The 19,463-nt window shown below is 39.1% G+C and overlaps 1 protein-coding gene and 1 long non-coding RNA gene across 2 annotated transcripts; one reads left to right on the top strand and one right to left on the bottom strand.

The window, feature by feature from the left end:
* Window positions 1–2,348: 2,348 nt before the first annotated feature.
* Window positions 2,349–12,080, bottom strand: LOC120443301. Its single transcript, XR_005615328.1, has 4 exons — window positions 12,035–12,080; window positions 11,265–11,449; window positions 5,258–5,487; window positions 2,349–2,663 (listed from the first exon to the last, which is right to left on the bottom strand). It is a non-coding gene; the product is annotated as an uncharacterized LOC120443301 (long non-coding RNA).
* A 31-nt stretch (window positions 12,081–12,111) lies between these two features.
* Window positions 12,112–18,058, top strand: etaa1b (ETAA1 activator of ATR kinase b). The gene is made up of 6 exons (XM_031745566.2): window positions 12,112–12,421; window positions 13,207–13,335; window positions 13,535–13,593; window positions 14,008–14,117; window positions 14,238–15,676; window positions 16,884–18,058. Exons 1-6 carry the CDS (start codon window positions 12,298–12,300, stop codon window positions 16,994–16,996), a joined length of 1,974 nt encoding a protein of 657 aa, XP_031601426.1. The 5' UTR covers window positions 12,112–12,297; the 3' UTR covers window positions 16,997–18,058.
* The last annotated feature ends 1,405 nt before the right edge of the window (window positions 18,059–19,463 follow it).

The raw sequence follows: 19,463 nt of genomic DNA, 5'->3' as shown, positions 1-19,463 counted from the left end.
GCTTCAAACAAAAGACATCTGCATATTTCAGATTTGTTTTTCATAAATTAACACTGCAACCTGCCAAAAAGCTGGGTGAGGGAGTCTATCGACTTGTGTATAATTAGATAAAGTTTACAAGCTTTGAAAGTTGTAAATTAGCATGAGGTAAAGGGGTGCTCGCTTGGGAAGGGTGGGGGGAATGCAGCTTACAGGCATGTTTCTGCCTTCTTTTGTAATGACAGGGAGATTGGGGGATGGGATGGTCTGATGTCTGTTGAAACCACAAGAGTAGCTCATGTCTATTCTTCTCTTTGGAGAGGTATAAGGTGTAGTTTTAGCATGTCAGTGGCATCCAAACAGTATGATGCTGCTTGCTACAGCCAGTCAAAAACTGTTCTTTTTTGTGGCTCTGCCTGTGGCCTCGTGACATTAAATGTGTATTTGTGTGGATGTGCATGTGAGCATTTCTGTTAAGCTCTGATAAGGCCCTGTGCGGTGCCTTTATGGGGTCAGACAGTGAGCTGTTACACTTGTAAAAACCCCTTCAATTATTCATTGAAGTCAAGTCTCCCCTTTATCTCCCGCTTGTCTCCTGGTATGCTTGGGGACAGCAGGGAGAGAGTAAGAGTGAGGGCAAAATAGAGGAATGGAGAGGAGGGTGGGTGGAAGGAAAGGAGGGAGGGAAGGAGGGATGGATGAGAAGGCATGGATGTCTCCTCAAAAGCATTGCTACCTAATTACTATCTCATTTAGATCAGCAACCACAGTTATAAATAACCCAACAGCTGGCGCGATGGAAACAGACAACACCAAACACGGAAACGCAGCACAATATCACAGTCAGCTGAAATAAGCGCCGGAATGATAATGATGTCTGTGGTGCACAGAAAAAGTCTGATGTGTCTCAACATGGGTGTGCTGTTTACAATCTCCAACCCTCAAATGGGCCTGGGGTAGGAGTGAGGTTAAGTTATAAGTATAGATGTTAGAGAGACGCTAGAGCTTCAGTCCAAAACTGTGTTTGAAAAACATTTGCTGCTGAACATCACATCTTGCATGTGAAAGTATAGCAGCCTTCCAGTGATGCAAACGAAAAAAGATAACCAAGAAAAGTTGTTGAGGTAATGCATCAGAATTTCAGATCAAATTAAAAGTCATTCTTTTAAACTAGGAACCATCTAATTATAAAACATGTCCCGACCCACAAGACTTTTTTTTTTTTTTTATTTGGTCACATTGTGAAGTATCTGCCTCCCAAAATTCCACTTCCACCTCAATGAAACAGCGGTGTCAGTGGGTATAAACTGTTCAAAGGAACAGACATAATTCATGTAGGTGAACTAAACCTTTAAACTCCCAAGCTGCTATTTAGTTGATTAAACAATTTATCTTCCAATTCTAGTGTCATTACATTTGACAGCTCATTTGCCCCAAACATTTTGTTATAAGGCAAAATTTTCTATTTAGAATTTGTAACTAAACATAAGTTCTAAATTGAAACGTGTGTTGAAAGTAAATAAACCTATCCTCCCAGCTAATCTTGGTTGCTCATATTATTGCCCGTGTCTGTATATCTCCTCAATACAATCCTTTTGTTCTGGTCAAGGACTTTTTTTTCTCCACGTTGTTAATGTCCTCAGGACAAAGAGGACAGGAATCAGTGCAATAATGCCCAGACGAATTTCAAATATTCAAATATTCTTTGCACCCCCTACGGCTTAAGGAACATTTTTTAAACATTTCCATGTTTGTGTCAAAGCTCTCACAAATACAGGGCTGCTTCTTCTGTTAAGTGATTATACAGACAACTTGGGAGTGATATAATTACCTCAAACATGGCAACCCTAGTGGTGGAGCTTGTGGAGGTGATAATATATGGTAATTACCAGTTTCTAGGGCTGAACAATCTGGAAAGAATGTATTTAAGATAAAAGCAGGAAAACAACCCCGGCAGCGGTTTTACATGTACAGCATGGTGTTTGCACTGTAAAGGAAGACAATGGCTGTAAACATTTAAGAAATGGTAATGAGATAAATGCAGTATCCCTTCCGGAGAACACATGTATTTTTGTTCACAGACTTTGAGTGTAACAGCTCTCACAAGGACCGGATTCAACAATTGAAAGATGAAAATCATTGTCCCCAGAAAGTATATAAAATGACTGTCTAGGCAGTGCTAATTACATTTTAATTGCAATTACAAATGTAATTGCTATTTTATTGTTTAATCTGTTAATATTTGTGAATTTCAGTCCAAAAACACCATAAAGTGCCTGCAACATTGATAAAAATCTCACCAAGAAACCCTTAAAGAGCTATAAAGTAATCATTTAATTTCTCTGACTATTTCCGTAGGAATGCGCTGCTCTCTTTCTTTCTCCCAATTAAACCCCAAATTTTCATTAGTGCTTTGTGGTGACAATAAAATCTTTGTCCTACCACACATGCCCTCACCGGAGAAACAAATCTCTGACTGATCTCTCCGTGTGCATCAAGGGAACATCGTTTTTCAAAAGCTATTCATTCAGCCTGAGCTCTTTTGACGACAAGCCTGTGATACAGCAGATCTGCTTTGGTCGTTGTCTCTTGACGGACATTTTGGCAACAGATGACGGCTACTCGGTTCGAGACGAGTAGACCAAAAGACTGTAGCTCTGTGTCAGCAAACAATGGGCAGGTTTCTGTTTCAGCAAAGTGAAAGAACAGAGTGAGAAAGGTGATCTTCATGTCCCAGAACACATTTACAGAAATGAAAAATGTGATAGGCAAATCTAGTTTTCCAATCTTATATTGAAGATATTTAATATTGTAACTTATGCATCATCTGTTGGTTCACTTGGATGGCCGCCTACACAGAACCTCATTCAGAGGAAAGAGGAGCAGGTGGGTGAGATCAAGATATCAATTTACCACATTTATCTTTATGTTGCTCATTTTTCAGGTTCACTGACATTTGGGTTTTTAAAAGCCTCTTGTGTCTGTTAACTTTGCCTCGTAAGCATCGTCTGCTAAAGCTCTAACTAATTCCCAACATCTCTAAACCCAGGGTGATGGAAGGACCCGGGGAATAAGAGATGCTAAGAGTGGGCGGCCCCTCCTGTTGTAAGAAACTCCGGTGAGGGGTGTTCGCCATATGCTCACAGGGTTCCAAGGGAAAAAGGCTCGGAGGATAAAAGTGAACGCAGCGGCAACGGGCCCTCCATCAGTGTGTTCAAAGCCTCCATATGAAAATGACTGTGTACTGTGTACATCTTCTGCTGAGGCCAAATTTAGATCAAAGGCAACCCCAAGCAGGAGGGGAACGCAGGGAGGGGGGCGGGGTTGGTTTGGGGCATACTGGGAGTTGTGCATGAAATGGAAGTTTGTGCAATGTGATGAGCAAATCTGTGAGTGCATGGGAATGTTAATAATAATAAGTGGAGAAATTTGTCAATTTATTTTTCCTTTTACACTCCGGATATCAATACCAAATTGGAGCTGTTAACTTGTGATGTGACTTCCAGCTGGGTGAAATTAAGTTGTGTCTTTTTCAGGTCACCAAACTGGCAGTTTTTGCCGTGCAGACTCTGGAAAGGATTGAATTTAGAAAACTGCACAGCAGATGCAAATTAGCTTTTGATGTTTGAGTTATAGTATATTTGTTTCCTAAATTTTTCCCCTGTGCTAACAGCACCGAGGATTTTTACATTTCTGTGTAAGTTGATGTAGCAAAAACAGCATTATTTCCCTTTTCTTAAAAAAAAGCAATAATAAAAGTTTGAGTATTGTTTCTGTTATCTGTATGTGCAGTCATATAAATAATTTGCAATCAAATTCATAGATTTTGAGCTCACAGATTCTAAATTCCTGTGCAACACTTAAAAAAACATCACAACAATAGTTGCCTTTAAGGCGATACACTGTTTTCAAATGAAAAGTTTAGATTTAGAGTACTATTTCAGCTTACATACATAGAGATTCACGTGTTTTAAATACTTTCTGCAAACATCTATAGTTTTAATGAAATCTCAGTCATTAATTTGTGCATTTTGGGACCATTTTATTGTGTATATTAATAAATATTTAGTGCTATAATGACTGTTTATGGTACCAAGATAATGAGAAAATGAACAACTGGCTAAAATAATTACAGTGCCCATTTTCATGGGACTTATTAACACATATATGCAACACCATGGCTGATGCAAATGTTTTAAAATAGTTCTGGGACCTTTATAGAGTTCTATAAGTCAAACTGTGCTATTAAATATTAAACTGAATATCTTTAATTTTGGGTATGAAGATAAGAATTACAGTTTCAAATGACAATGACCACTAGTGATTTCAAAATACCACAAATTTTGTAGTAACAATAGCAAATGGTTACAAATGGTCTCTATTCGGTGTAATATTAGTTACAATTAATTAGCTTAAGCATTTATGTAACTTGCACACAATTTAGCCTGTGAAACACTGAACATTTTCAAAGGTTTGAGCATTTCTGTTGATGTTGGCATGTTTTGGTTTTTTTTTTACTCCAGAATGAGTGATCAGTTTGGAAATCATCCAGACTTCATATTAAGTTCTCAAGTGTTTCTAGAGACAAAGTATGTGCACTATGCTGTAAACAACTACCACAACTCTATAATGGATGAAGTTCTCACTTCCCACAAATTCCTAGATGATAAGGCTTTGTCTATCTCATGGCATTTTCTAACTATCTCATTAACAGCTATCTTATCCGGAGCAGCAACCGCCACCGTTTGCAATGGGAAGCATTGCAGGAGCAACCTCAAACACAAGAATTTTGGTTACTCATGAATGAAGATTGAGATATCTGCAGCTATAATTGTGACTGGTCAAAACTGGATTACATATAATTGTTAACTGTAATTTTGACTTGTCAAAACGTCCTAAAACAATAATAAAAGTCAAAATGAAAAATGACTTTGTAATGTTAATTCTGGAGCATCAAACTTAACTTATACATTTTGCCATAGTGTACAGAAGAATAGTTGATGTAAATGCTTTGTAGCCAAAGCCTTACAACTAGTATTAACTAGTAACTAGTATTAACCAACTTAATTTTATGCTTAAGAGAACTGGCTTTGTGCTGAATAAAACTGCAGCATCATTCAGTAATAAAAACACAGCCTAAATCTATTAAAATATTATTGATTTCTCTATTTAAATATTATTTATTGTGCAACTCACAAGCTCCTGATGCTACTATGCTCAAATGCTAACACTGTATATAAGGATGATTTGGCTCAGCATCTTTGTTACATCTCCTCACCTCCTTTCCTTAATCTTATGCTGCCTCCTCCAGCTCCTCTTCACTCTGCCCTATTCTCCTCCTCGTTTCCTGCCTCTCCAGAGAGGAGGTCACATGCTGCAGACCTGCTCCGTGCCATCTGGCTGACTTCCTGTCATCCTTACCCCAGGAGAGAGTGGCTCTGCAGGGTACAAGCATAGAGAACCACCCCTTCTCTCCTCCCCCTCATCCTCCTCCAGGCCCACACACACCTGAGCAGAAAGGGTGAGAAAAAAAAAAAAAACACACACACACACACACACACACACACAGGGAGAAAAACAGAGGGAGAAGAAAAGAGAGCAGACAAGACAAAGAACAAGGCAAAAAAAAAAATATCAGAAGATATAGCAGGAGAAACAGAAAATTCAAAAAAACTATGCAGGCTGCATGGTCAGAAAAATTCTGTGCAGCTCTGGAGAAAAGTGACTAATCAAGTAGCATTTCAAAGCCATGTGGTTTAATGTCTGATGCCATAATAATGACAAATTAAGTTTTACCAGTGGGGCAGCTTTTCTGCTGTTATATATGTTTGAAAATCAAAATGAAGAGAAAAGAGCAGTCTCCCACTTTTCCTTTAATCAGTGACGATTGTTCAAGATTTAACCCTGAAATTTCAGAAACATCATTAGGGATGTGGTTGAATTTCCATCACAGCAGTTCATGAAAGCATAGCCCACTTTGTTTCCCACCTTCCTCTCACACATCTCCATCTCACACAAGGCATTATATTAGAATTGGTTAAAAAGCACATACATATCAGATCAATCTTAATGTCCTACCCGTGGTCTTGCATATTCATATAAATATAATATGACTGCCGCTCACATTTGAATTTATTGGTTTTCCTCCTCCACAAATTAGGGGGGCTCCAATTGATGAATATTTTAGCACATGTGCACTCTGCGGGACATTTATCATCGCCTTTGCTATTATAAACAGAATAAATGAGCAGTCAAAGTAGGCTACAGTGTGCTGTACGCAGACACACCGCCCCTCTGTGCTCTCTTGCTTTAGCCTTCCTCCACAACTGCTGCTCTGTCTTAATGGCTCCCGCTTTGATGTTGCCTTGATATGTTACATGACCCAGCACATATGGATAAGTTTACCGCAATGCAATATATTTCTTATAAATGGTGAATACAGAGATCAGGATAGAAAGGTCTTGCACCTAAACTGTAACACCTAGAGCAAAGCTGCAGTCAAGAGAACCTTAGCTGAATCTATGTTAAGTGAAGCCCTAAGGGGGTCGAGACAGAGGTTAATTGGATATACTAAAATTATGTTATTTCATTACAGACATTAAGTTTTGGAGGTTAGCCTAATAAAAAGGAAGAAAAAAATAATAAATTTTAAAATAAATGTATTGCTGAGATAATCCCTGCCTTCTCCATGCCACTCTAAAGATTGCCTGTCAATCAGATAGTTGGGTGATACTGTTGATGTCTTTGTCATTGGACTGACTGTTGAAATGTTTTTCAAAGAGCAAGCCATCCTGAAGATCTCGCTTTATAGTTTTATCAATAGGCCATTTTTTTTAAAAAACCTTGTTGCTTTTCCTGCTCCTGACAGGAACTGGAAGCCTGCTAAGTAAATGTTTAACTTATTCCGAGTCCTGAAATAATACCAGTCACTGAAATAAACAGAGCAAGAAAGCCAAATCAAAATGCAACCATGCCTGCCTCGCTTTGATGATCATTTCGACTCTTCCTCCTCTTCATCTCAACAATCTACTGCTGGAGTAGAGTGCAGTTGGATGCCCTTTAGCACTTCCTTTTCGCCTCATGTGACCAAAAGGGCTGCTGGGATTCTTTCAGATAGAAGCCAAGCCACCTTAGGCTGCATCTAACCATTGCTGAAGCCCACTGATCTGACGCTGCAGAACCAGGCATTGTTTCAAATGCTTTCATTCACAGTCCCTGCCATTGGCAGACACTGTGAAATGGGTGAAATCCCAGCTTGGCGAAGCTGGCACAGAAAGCCAGCATCCTGGATCCCTTCCACTTCAGAGAGCCCTGCCACATGTTAACTGTCATCCATGAGGCACTGCTAGCCCACGGGGGGGGGTCTGGCAGAAAAGTTGGGGGGTGTGGGTGGATGAAGGGGGTGGCACAAACATTGGGATATACCCTTCACATACAAACACAGAAGACACAATGGACTCCTTGGAGATGCAGAACTAGAGGCCATAAGAGGTGATTATTATTTATGCAGACACTTTTCTGAGTTGAGCTTTTTATTCTCCTTCGTGTCTCGCTCAACTGGCAGCTGCCCAGTGTGAACCATCCCTGGGATCCACAGCAATGATGATCACCCCCTCCCCAAACACACACACACACACACACACACACACACACACACACAAGCCCTTCCTTGTCCTCATTGCTGTCTACGCCTGGTAGATCCCCTGGCATGTTTGCTCCTCCTTCATAAACACTAGCAGCTGCTTGGGCAATTAGCCATTAGCTCTTTACTTTTTACTATAATACCCAGTGCTCAGAAATCTCAACAATTAGCTCCTTAATTGCTTCTAAACAACCCAGGCGTAACCAATAAATAGAAGGCGGTAGGTAGTTAGCTGAGGAGACAGACTTCTGGGAAAGAATGAGACAAGGCTTATAGAATCCACGCTAAAATGTTCTTCCTCTCGTCTCCTTTAGCAGGCTTTGGCAATTATTTTTTTCTTGCTGTTACACGGCTTGAAAAAGCTTGCAGGGGGAGGAGAGATGACAGAATGGGTAAAGAACACAAGGCAAGCTGATGCCTCATATTCAAATTCAAGCTGACACGTCCATGCCCTTTATTCCCCAGTCTAACTATCACTTCTGAGAAATGCTAGTATTCAGTGTGACAGAGGGTGTTACAGTGACTTTTAGATGGGCAGGAGACGGCGCCCCCCGGGTGTGGATTTTCGTGGCAGCGTGATATGACACAGCTCGCTTCACAGAGCAATGGGGATACCCCCAAGATTAGCTGAATGCATTAAAGAGAGGCATGAAACGTAGCTAACTGTTGATTAAATCACTGTTACATCCATACTGGCGGTTCCAGTTAACCTCTTTAACATTGACAGCAGCTACGCCACTAACATGACAATGGCCTACAGGCAGAAATGTGCTGTTTGCTGTTTGCTGTGTGCAGTGTGCGACATCGCAACAGACAATTTTTTTCTTTTTAGATAAGGGTGCTCAAACAGATTAGGTAACAGACGAAAATGTTATTTCAGACATTCATTGAGGAAATGCAAATATTATTTACATTCTGCTCTCTAGATTTGAGAAAGTGCTATTTTTCACAATTTACACAACAGAAATTTATAATCAAAGGTTTTCTCAAATTTCTTTTAGGTGTTTTTTGACACACACACACACACACACACACACACACACACACACACACACACACACACACACACACACACACAAAATGAGACTTGTTACACAGCTTTAACAGTATGTAAAATTTTAAATACAGCTGCATTGAAGAAATCCACTTGCAATCCATGTTTTGCCTGCCTGTGCAGCATACTGTAGGCTTTGCCTTTTTAATAATGAGTAAACAACCATTTTTAGTTTACAAAGCTGACCAATCTGGGCCACAAGAATGTTTTAAACTTTCACATTTATTGACAACAAACACTTGACACTTTAAAATTGCTAAATGGAAATGAGCGTGCCCCAAAGATGACATATGCTGCAGCTGCTCTCATCTAACATGCATCTTATCGTTAGTGGTGGCTGAATATCTGCTGATGTTTTGATGGAACAAGAATTACGTTTTAACAGGCAAAGTCGAAGATAGGACTACAGGTCGTCTGTTCATAACAGTTTCTGGCTTTAAATCAAAGAAACACAGTTGATTGGCTTCCCAAATTCTCTATGCTGATGAACTGCTTCCAAATGAAAACAATCAAATCAGAATCAAGCATAATCAAGCATTGTGATTCACTGCAGCGTGTGTGTGTTTTAACAAAATAATATTCCAGCACCACAGCAACTCAGTGTATATTTTCTACAAAATCTGCATTCAGTTTATATTGACTTTAGTTACTGTATCCCCTCCCAACCCTCCACTCCTCACAGACACACACACACACACACACACACACACACACACACACACACACACGAAATACCAAGGAGGTATACAAGCACCATCTAGTGCTTTATTTTGGAAATTGCTATGCAGAATTTTACAAAATGTGTAAAAAAAAAAAAATCCACATTTATTTTCTATGTAAAATATTTGTTCAGTTACATTAACATTTTAAAATTAGGAGCAGAAAGACAGCTTTTGGATTACAGAATAGGAATAAGATCAAATCAAGATTGAACTAATCACATTCTGCAAACCTGCAAGTATATAGAAAAGAGTTAAACACACGAAAACCGATTGATGACAGTTCATATCCTCACTAGCAGAACCTCTGACAACTTTGGTGAAATAGATGTTTTTCACAAGAAGAAGCATCAACTGTGTTTGACTGAAAAATAAAATTTCCACCAGTCTATAGTCAAAAGTTTAATAAGAACAGGGGAGTTTCCAGTTTTTGTGTGTGTGTTTGTTTTAAACCACACATTTAATTTTTCATCAATGGAGTCATGCAGCATTTTCAGTGGAAACTCTGTCACGCATGACATGGTTAAATAAACACAGCACCATTCATCATGTAGTTCCTTTTCTCAGCTTTCAGAGATAAGAAGATGTTGATGGTGGAAACATGGAGCAGTTTCAGAAACATAATGAATAATCAGGAGTCATCAACTTGTACGTCAGTAACCTGCTACCACTGAAGTAATTATTCATTCGACCATGACGTATGCATGCAAAAAGCCAACATTTCTGATGTTCACTCAGTAAAAAGCCAAATATAGTTAGAAAGGATATGACTAAGGCCTAGTTGAGTCCCAAACAAATTCCAAGACCTGACTCATTTCATTCGGACTGAATACCGTAATAGGTAACAATAACAGTAAAAACTATGTAGAACAGCCCTGAATGAAAGTCTTGAATATCTAACAAGTCAAAGTAATCATCATTAAAAACATGAGAAAGCCCTCACAAAACACAAAAATATGATAATGAAGGCAAAATATGTGTTTGGAATTTTTAAGATATCCCTTAAAAGCAGCCAAAATCAAGAAAAATCCAAGTTGAATTAAAAACAGCCCGAGACAACACTAAAAGGTCAGAAAAGCTGTGTGAAGGCAGTGTCCGTGTTTGGATAGCTCAAGTGTTTATGTCACATTTGACTGATGTGTTTTAATTAGAAGTTCAAATTCATCTGAGAATAAATCTTGGACGCAGAATTTGACTCCCTAACAAACTAAAACAAAAGATAAGCCCCTGACCCACGAGCCACCTTGGCTCAAAAGAAGCATGGCTGCTGTGCCCAGAATAAAAACTGTATATAATAGTTTCCCTGACTCTCGATCTTAAGGTCTAGAAATATAACTATGTGTATTATTTTTAATTCAAACTCCATGTAATATGGTCTTATTTGACTAAAGACAGGTGTAAAGTGTAAAAGTGTTCCAAAAATGCCCAAAAAAGCTTCATTACATTTCTGGAAAAAACATTTGGATACAACTAATTAGCTGTCTGATTTATTTACTGTACTGCTTTAAACCAGCCTTTCCAAATTTAGATTTAAGGATCCCTTTCTGGGCTATCACTACCTTTGAAATAAAACAAGTTGTTTGTAATATCTGTTTCTGACCAATGGTAACACTGAGCAACATTGTTCAAGACTCTTTAAAAGTGAACACAATGTCTTGAGTAATGTTGCCAGGAAGTAAAAACATGACTTTTTCCCCCTTTTGTTTGTTCATTTTGGCATACCATTTTATAGTATACTAGACAGAGTATAAATTAAATTTTTGTAAAAGTAAATCCCAAGGAGGCAAAAGTATTGAATTATTATTTCTGGTGCATTACCATAAAGAATACACCAATTAACAACAATAACTACATTAATCCACCCACCTACCCAGTATCGTGTGTGCCACCAAAACAGCTTTGACCTGTCAGGGCATGGACCTCTGATGGTGCCCTGCGGTTTCTGGCACCAGAAAAATGGGAAGCAAATCCTTTCGATCCTGCAGGTTGCAGAGTGAAGCCTCTGTGGATTTGGCTTCTTCCCATGCATCCTGAGGGGGTTCAGTAGAACATGATCTGGGGAGTTTGGACAGAGACATTATGACATAAATGGCATGAATTCTTTTACAGTAGAGATGGTAGAAGTAGATCTTACAGGGCAAAAGCTTTTTTTAAACTTGATTTTGTGGAAAAGACAGCAAAGTTTTCAATGTAATCATTAATGTGATTAGTACCACTCATGTTTGCCTTGAATTTCATATAAAAATGGCTTCTGTGAATTGTTTACTGTGTTTTCCGGGGTAGTTTTTGCGGTCAACAGTGGTTTTAATGTTGTAGCATCTCGGTGTATTTCAATAATCTTTTTCGCTGTGAGAAGAGGAACTAATTTTGCCCATCTGCGTGCTTTGCGACACACAATTATACTCTCTTAATGTAGTCTTAATTGTGTTTTAGGCTACAATAGTAAACAGAATATGACACGATTAAGAGAAGGCCTTCGCCTAGATTTTGAATTTAAAATTGGAGAATGAAGTGGTGAACTTTAGCCAGTTAACCTACTCATATTTATACAGTAGATTTTTTAAAATATATATATCTACAGAGCTGAAATATAACTTATTAGGAATATTTCAGGACAAACAGAAATCATTTCGTACATACCTCTCACGGGCTCTAGTTTTGCCAGAAAAACGAGCTGCGATAAAACTACCCGGCAGCCGTAGGTTTGGTGACGTCACAAGCAAACATGGCGGCTAGCTTTGAATGAGTGAGCGAACACAACAAGACTCTGCAAAGAAACATTGAATCTCTCGAAGGCAAATTGTTAGCCGCGATGTTTAAAGCCGCAAAGGAAAGTGCTGATAAAACGATGTAAAGCAGAGTTCGCTTTGCTGCTGCTGCCGCCGCCGCTGTTTTGTGCAGCCATGTCAGAGGCGAGGACGCATGCTGAGTTCACTGAACTGTGGAGGACTGTCTCCAAACTCAGCTATAAAAAAACACAAGACACGAAAGCAGCAAAGCAGATGCCTGACACGACAACACGACAAGGTGAGGCTGTGTGTCTGTTAATGTAGGCGACGATCTGCGGCTCAACGCGAGCTGAACAACAGACCATAACAAGTGTTTGTATACACTGAAGAGCAAAGGCGGCCATGAGGTGATCAAAACGAGCGACTGACAGTGACAACATGCCAGCTGGCTCTGTTATCTCACCATGGACACACCACTAATTCCATTCTAACCAGTTGTAAAGTACTGAGACTGTCTAGGGAGAAAAACTGCATTCGGAATATACAGAAAGTGTTGCCCCATGTTCGAGTATCTTTTAAGATATGATGCATTATCTCATCTAAATAATTGTTTTCTCATAGCTGGATTGTTGCGTGCATTCTGGTATATATCCTTTTAATGCAGCCTGCCCTCTTGTAATGCTATATTGCAGTGACTCAAATCAGACAAGGCTTTAAATGGCCATTATGCATCCTCCTGAAGCTGCTAAAATAGAGAAGTTCAAGACACAAGTTTTTGACCAGATATTTTCCCAGCTTTTATATTGTGTTTCAGCAAGTATTTTTTTTCAGGAAATTATCATATAAATATTATTATGACTTTAACCGTGACTACACTAAGAGAATCTGTTAATGTGTGAACTGTCATCACGATACATCTTTTATTGTTCTCATGTTTGTCTTTACTGATATGTCTAACATAAAGTTTAAATTAACTAAAGACTCAGTGCTAAATAAATACATGTAAGTAAATTTAATGTTACCAAGATGAATACGATTTATTTTTAGCTCATTTGATGTGGCACTTGATATCTCTGTGCACAGATTTTCAAAGTCCCCGGCATCGAGGTTGCAGCAGATACCCCGGCTTGGCTAATGGAGATTCTCCAGGAGATGTGGAACCTTCACAAGATATCGTCTGGGATTCCACATCACCCACTCAGACTCATACTGGTAAACAACACCGACACTCAGCTCACACTTGCTGGCACATCTCATCAGCAGGTTCTAAATGAATGGCAACATAAACAATTTCTGAACAGGCTTTTTATAGTAAATTAATTGCAATTGTAAGCTTTCATTTCAGTCATCATCACTCTACCACTTTGCTCATTTCTGTCATGTGTGTTATTTTCATCTTTTTTGGTTTCAGGACTCAGGAACACTAGAGCTGTGGAAATATCTGATATTGTGAACCGCATTGCTCCAAAGGTCTGTTGTTTTTTCAGCTTTTTATTATATTCATATTAATGTTTGACAAAAATGGTTATTTCTAAATGCCATGGTAAATATAATTAATGACAAACTAAATAAGAAAAAATTATAATTTTCATTTAGAATAGAATAGAATAATCCTTTAATTGTCCCACAAGGAGAAATTTGGTTGTAACAGCAGCAGAAGAAAAGCACATATACAAACAGAACAGAAACACTCACATTTTTTACAGAAAAAAATATTTACATCATGGACAATAGTTACAAAAACAGAGTACTGTATAGTTATTAAGATTAAAGTATAGTTTTCTTTTTATAATTTTTTATTTGTATTTGTTACAGGTAGACTTTCAGTCTTTTCTAGCACATATCTGTAAACACACTTCAACCTTGTGCTTGTTTCTTTTATAGGATGTAAAACCAGAAAGGACTGACTCCTCTTTGCTGCAGTGGATCGGTGACAGTGCCATGCCCGCCACACCAGAGATTCAAAAGCCAAGACTCAGGAAGAAATCCTCTAGGTGAATAATCAATATATTGACCAAAATACTCTCCCTATAGATTGTTATTATCTACCACCATATGCAGCCTGTATGGGTCCTCATAAGTGTCTGTCTTCCTTTTTCCTTTTGTCTACATAGGCAAAGCAGTGTGGAGGACCTCATGAAACTCGCCAGGCAGTTTGATGAGAGCATGCAGCAAGATAAGGAAACTTCAGAAAGCCTTGTGAACAACAATCTTAATGAATGTCTGAACACTTCCGAAACAAAACTGAAACCATCGTCACTCCATGATAGCTTGAAGGACCTAAAGTGCCCATCGGCACCAGACCAGATAGAGGCAGAGCTGCATGCTCTGTTTGACTGCTCCACTCAGAGTGCATGGCTAAGCCGTGGCTCTGCAGTATCCACCTGTTCACAGGAAGTAAGAGGCCAACCTGTGAATGCAGCTTTATCCAAAGACCAACAATCAGAGCTCAAATCAGCTGAAAAGTCTGGCACAGCTGCACATCCTGCTGAAGAAAAGGGAACTAATAGCTGTAGTGCAAATAACTGTGATGACTTTGATGATGACTGGGAGAATGATGAATTACTTAATGACCCTTTTTTGCTGGCGATGACCCATAAGCCCTATGAGCAACATGACACCAATCCTAACACCACCTTTCAGTCTGAGACTAAGACAAACACTACTCACTCTACCCCTGTTCGCAACCCCATTGCAAATGCAATCCCTGCACACAAGCCTTCAAACCTAAACTGCAAGCCTAGCTGCAGTGTGAAAAGTTCTGAAACAAAACTGACACTCCAGGAACTCTGTCCCAAACTGAAGACTACCAACCGAAACACTTTCAAATTAGAGCCAAACCCCAACTTGCGGTCACAGATGGCCAAAGAGGTTTCTACTAAGTCCAACTTCACTGTAATACAACCCAAGCCACAGATGTTTGACCAGAAATCTGCAACTGCAAAGACATCCACTACACCTCAACCTGACAAGGTCACTACTGATCACAGAGGGGCTTCTTTAGGAAAACACTCTGTTAAAGACATTTCAGACAGCTTGTGGGATGATAGGGATGATGACGCACTGCTCTACCAGGTATGTGACAGCGTGGAGAAGATCGCCAACACTCAGTCGCTCCAAGTGAGCCCCGGTAACTGCCAAGAAAAACAAGATATTGATGTAGACAGACAACGGAAAACCACAGGGCCGCAGCCCATCAACATGACTCGGCCTGGGAACGTCGGTGCCAGCACTAACAGACAATCACCTTGTGCTTTTGTTCGTTCTAACTCATTACCAAGGGCTAGTTATGAAACTGTGAACTTTCAAGGATGGAACGTTCCCATGAAGGATGCCAACAAAAAATCACAGATGTCTCAAAGCTTCCCAGGAAGCCACACAGATTTGGGTACATTAAGTCAGTGCAGGGATTCATCTGGAACTTTCCAGGCTGGAAATGCTAATGTGGATATGAAGCAACATACAGTGATGGCCAGAGCAGTACACAACGCCAAGAGCCATCACACAGCTTTCAAAAGAAATCTATCTGACTCAGCAGCCATAAGCACCAAAGGTATGATGTCTAAGTTTTGATATTTTCCACCAAATTGTATCAAAGTATATTATGTATGCGACTTTATAAAAGGCTAGGGTATTCATAGTGGGCATGCTTACCAAAATAATCCATAAATAATAATTATTTTTTTAAACTGAACCAGAACAGCACCAGTTCTCACACTTGCATGCAGTTTTTCCAAGGTAGTTGGCAGATCGGCTGTTCCAAAGATCTTGGAGAGCTTGCCACAATTCCTCTATGGATTTAAGTTGTCTCAGTGTCTCATGTCTCTTCATGCAATCCTACATTGACTTCTTTATTGCTGAGATCAGTGCTCTGTGGGGGCCATAACATCTGCTGCTGGAGTCCTTGTCCTGGCCAGGTCTCCCTTGAAAAATATATTAAATAAATGTGTTTTCTTTCTGCCAAAAAGACAGTTCTTTATGACTCTGGCTGTATGGCTGGACTTGTTGTTATGCTTAAGAATTAATTTTTCACCAGTCAGGCATCTCTCTGATAGTACTGTGTCATGAGAATAATCTAAACATCTAAAATGTGTAAAATCTTTGTGCTAAACTGTATATTCAAAGATAATATGAATAAAAATTTTGAATTGGGTGAACATTTAATAATATTATAAGACAGGATTTTATGTTTGTCAATGAAAAAGCCACCAAGAGTGTTATGTACAGATATTTGTCCTTAAAAACAACACAAATAAATCTAAAACTAAACAGAATGTCTTTGCTTTGATAGTCAAATGTCCAGTAACTGAATACACCTCCATTAGGATAAAGTTGTTTTGTTTCATTCTATGCATTTGTCTGCCATGGCTATTCCATCAACTTTGCTTTAAGAATGGATATTTAACTGACAATTCACAAGTAAAACAGATGTCACATGTTGTTCTTATAATCACTGACAGTTCGGTGCATGTGCACATTAACCATTTCCCCCCCAAGCAAGTAAACACTGCGCACTGTGGCTTTAATTTGTGATCTTGTCAAGGGTCCAAACCTCAGCAAGCTTCATTGCCAATGAACTTGTGGACAGATTTTATTTATTTATTTATTTGTCTTTGGACTTGGATGTTTTGGGGTTCTTTTGTTCTTCCGAATGAGTAGTTTAATGTTTAGAAATGAAAACTTGCTCGAGGTCATGCAACAACCAAGCTGAAATTGTGTCTTTTTCATTCAGTTTTCTCACTTTTCTTCCCTCTTTCCAGTTTTTGTCACAAGCCAGATGACAGGAAAGTGCTCTGCTGCAGAGATTGAGAGGAAAAAACAGGAAGCCTTGGCTAGGAGGCGACTGCGAATGCAGACTGCCACAAAGCCGTAGAGCGACTTCGTCCTGCCAGCATTTTTTGCAACTTAATGCACTCGTCATTTCATACAAGTGGTTCAACCCTTTTTCAAAATGTCTTGTTTTTTGATGATTGTATCCAAGATGAAGGACTGTTGATAGTTCAGTATCGCATGACCTGATCCCGGGATATGTACTTAGCCTTCCGCACATATAGAACCTACTACTGGCTGTTTTTGCTGCTAATGTAATGTGTTTCATGGTAAGCATTTTTTAGGAACAGTTTGCTACACAGTCTCATATCTGTGACAATATAAAGAAAAACTTCTTCACTACTTTGAAATATAGTTTACATCCACTGAGCTTGGAAAAAAAAATCCAAATGCTCTGTTTGTTGTTATATTGATATTTAAGCCAATTTTGGATAGAACATTTTTATCTGGTGCTTTTTGCTTTTGTTAAAAAGTAAATAGCTTAATCTCTGTGTCACTTTTCAAATTGTAGCATCAAAGGTTGACATATAAAACAGTATATTTTTGAAGCTATCCATAAGAAATGGATGCTTTGGCTTTAAAGCGAACATTAGCATTAACTGCTGTGTTCTCTGCTTTATGGGTCTGCTAAGACTGCTTAAGTGCCTGACAATTCTTTTAAAGCATACTTAAAATATTCATCCGTCTTCATAACTTTGTAATGAAAAAAGCCTTACTTTATTAGAAATAGAAATGAAAGGATATCAACACAACCTAGCACAAAATCTTTGCTTTGAGGCCAAGCTGAACATTTAATAGCTGATTCTTATTTGTGTTTCCTCTGAGCTTTCTTTGCTCACGTCAGTGTTTCTCCTTTCAGTTTTGCACAGGTCAGCATCAACAGTTGTACTGTAAAGACAGCGTTGTGGCCTCCGCTGGCAAAGTGTACTGTAATAGCTATGCTATGCTAACAAGGCTTGAAATTGTTTTTATATCCAGACAGGATGAAAATGATGAAAGATGAGCAACTCACACTACATTTTCCTATCATATTTTCATCATTTGTGCTGTAAAGGGCAGACCTGTGACATACAGGTGACAAATTCAAATAAAACTTTCAAATAGACTTCTTTGTTTCTACTTTATTGCTTCAGTATATCCTAATACTTTTGACTCCAGTACCTGTTGCTTAAAAACAGCATGATAAATGTAGCTGTATTCATTCCCCCAGTAATTTCATTATGTTCATGTCTTGTGATAAATCAGAATACAGTTTGCTGCTAATGGTCTGTAGCAATTTCATTTAATTTCGTTCACATTTTCAGGCTTTTTTTTTTTTTTTTTTTTGCTACATCAACGACACCCCTGTAGTATTAAACAGCTGCTCAGGATTTTGAGTTTACACAGACGGCCTCCTCACTGGAGTTATTGGCGTCCATTACTGTAACCTCTATGTATTTCAGGGCTGTTGACAGGTCAAGCAGATATGATGGGCCCATTTCACAAATACTCAAATTTGTTTTCAACAAGTTGCTGCCCAGAAAGAAGAACCATTGTGAGCATGCAGTAGCCTCGCTATGAAGAATATTGTTGTTATTAGACATGAGGGATTATTTTAATATGAAAGCTAATTCGTCTTCTGACTCCTTATCATTCTACACAGCTGCTATATTGTGCGTGAGGGTAGTACAATGTTCGCCTTTGTAATCCCGAGAGAATTCCTCAGCGTTTCTCCTTCAAGACCATTCCCACCCATTACATGCCTGTGAGAGTTCCCAGGTGTGTGTGTGTATATGTGTGTAAGAGAGACGGGTGGTCTGCAGGTGTGTGTATTTGAGTATTTATTCCATTCAGAGGCGCCATCCTCCTCCCTGCCCTATCTCTTTCCCCTCCCCGCCCAGTTTGACTGTAAATCAGATGGCAGGGCAATTTGGCAACAGCATAAAGGCCTCTGGTTTTTATGACTATGATTATGGTTATGATGATGACTAGTATTTATTTCAACTATCTGATGAAACCCTTGGCTAAAGCTAACAGGTGTAGAGCAGGTACAATATCAAGCTCGCTGAAGGATCCCTGTAATGTCACCATAGAGAGCAAAATATTGTCCGCCAAACAGAAGAATGGGCTGTTTCAGCACCCGCTCGTCATGCCATACATGGAGCAATTTCTGATTATTGGATGGGAGTGGAGAGCCACAACGTTCTCTTTGTAGAGGGAGAATGATTTATGGCTGTTAGTCAGGCATAAGGCAGTAATTGCCCCAGTGACGATTATGTTACCATAGCACCTGTTTAAACTGTCTATTCTTATGTGAATGTTTTCATTTTTGGAAGAGGAGAGTTTGCAGCTTGAAAGTGATGTGTGAAGACGCTAATTGAAGATGGAGAAGGGTGCAGGATGGTGTGGTAGCAATTTAGGAGAAAGGGAGAGTGCATGACGGACAGATTTGTGTTGTGTCATCTGATCTATTAGGAAAACAGTCATTTCTTAAACAAGCAAGAAGAAAGAAGTCTATTCAGCAAGTAGAA

This window comes from Oreochromis aureus, linkage group 13 (genome assembly GCF_013358895.1).
Source record: "Oreochromis aureus strain Israel breed Guangdong linkage group 13, ZZ_aureus, whole genome shotgun sequence".
Lineage (NCBI taxonomy): Eukaryota > Metazoa > Chordata > Actinopteri > Cichliformes > Cichlidae > Oreochromis > Oreochromis aureus.
This window is presented reverse-complemented; position numbering and strand designations above follow the sequence as displayed.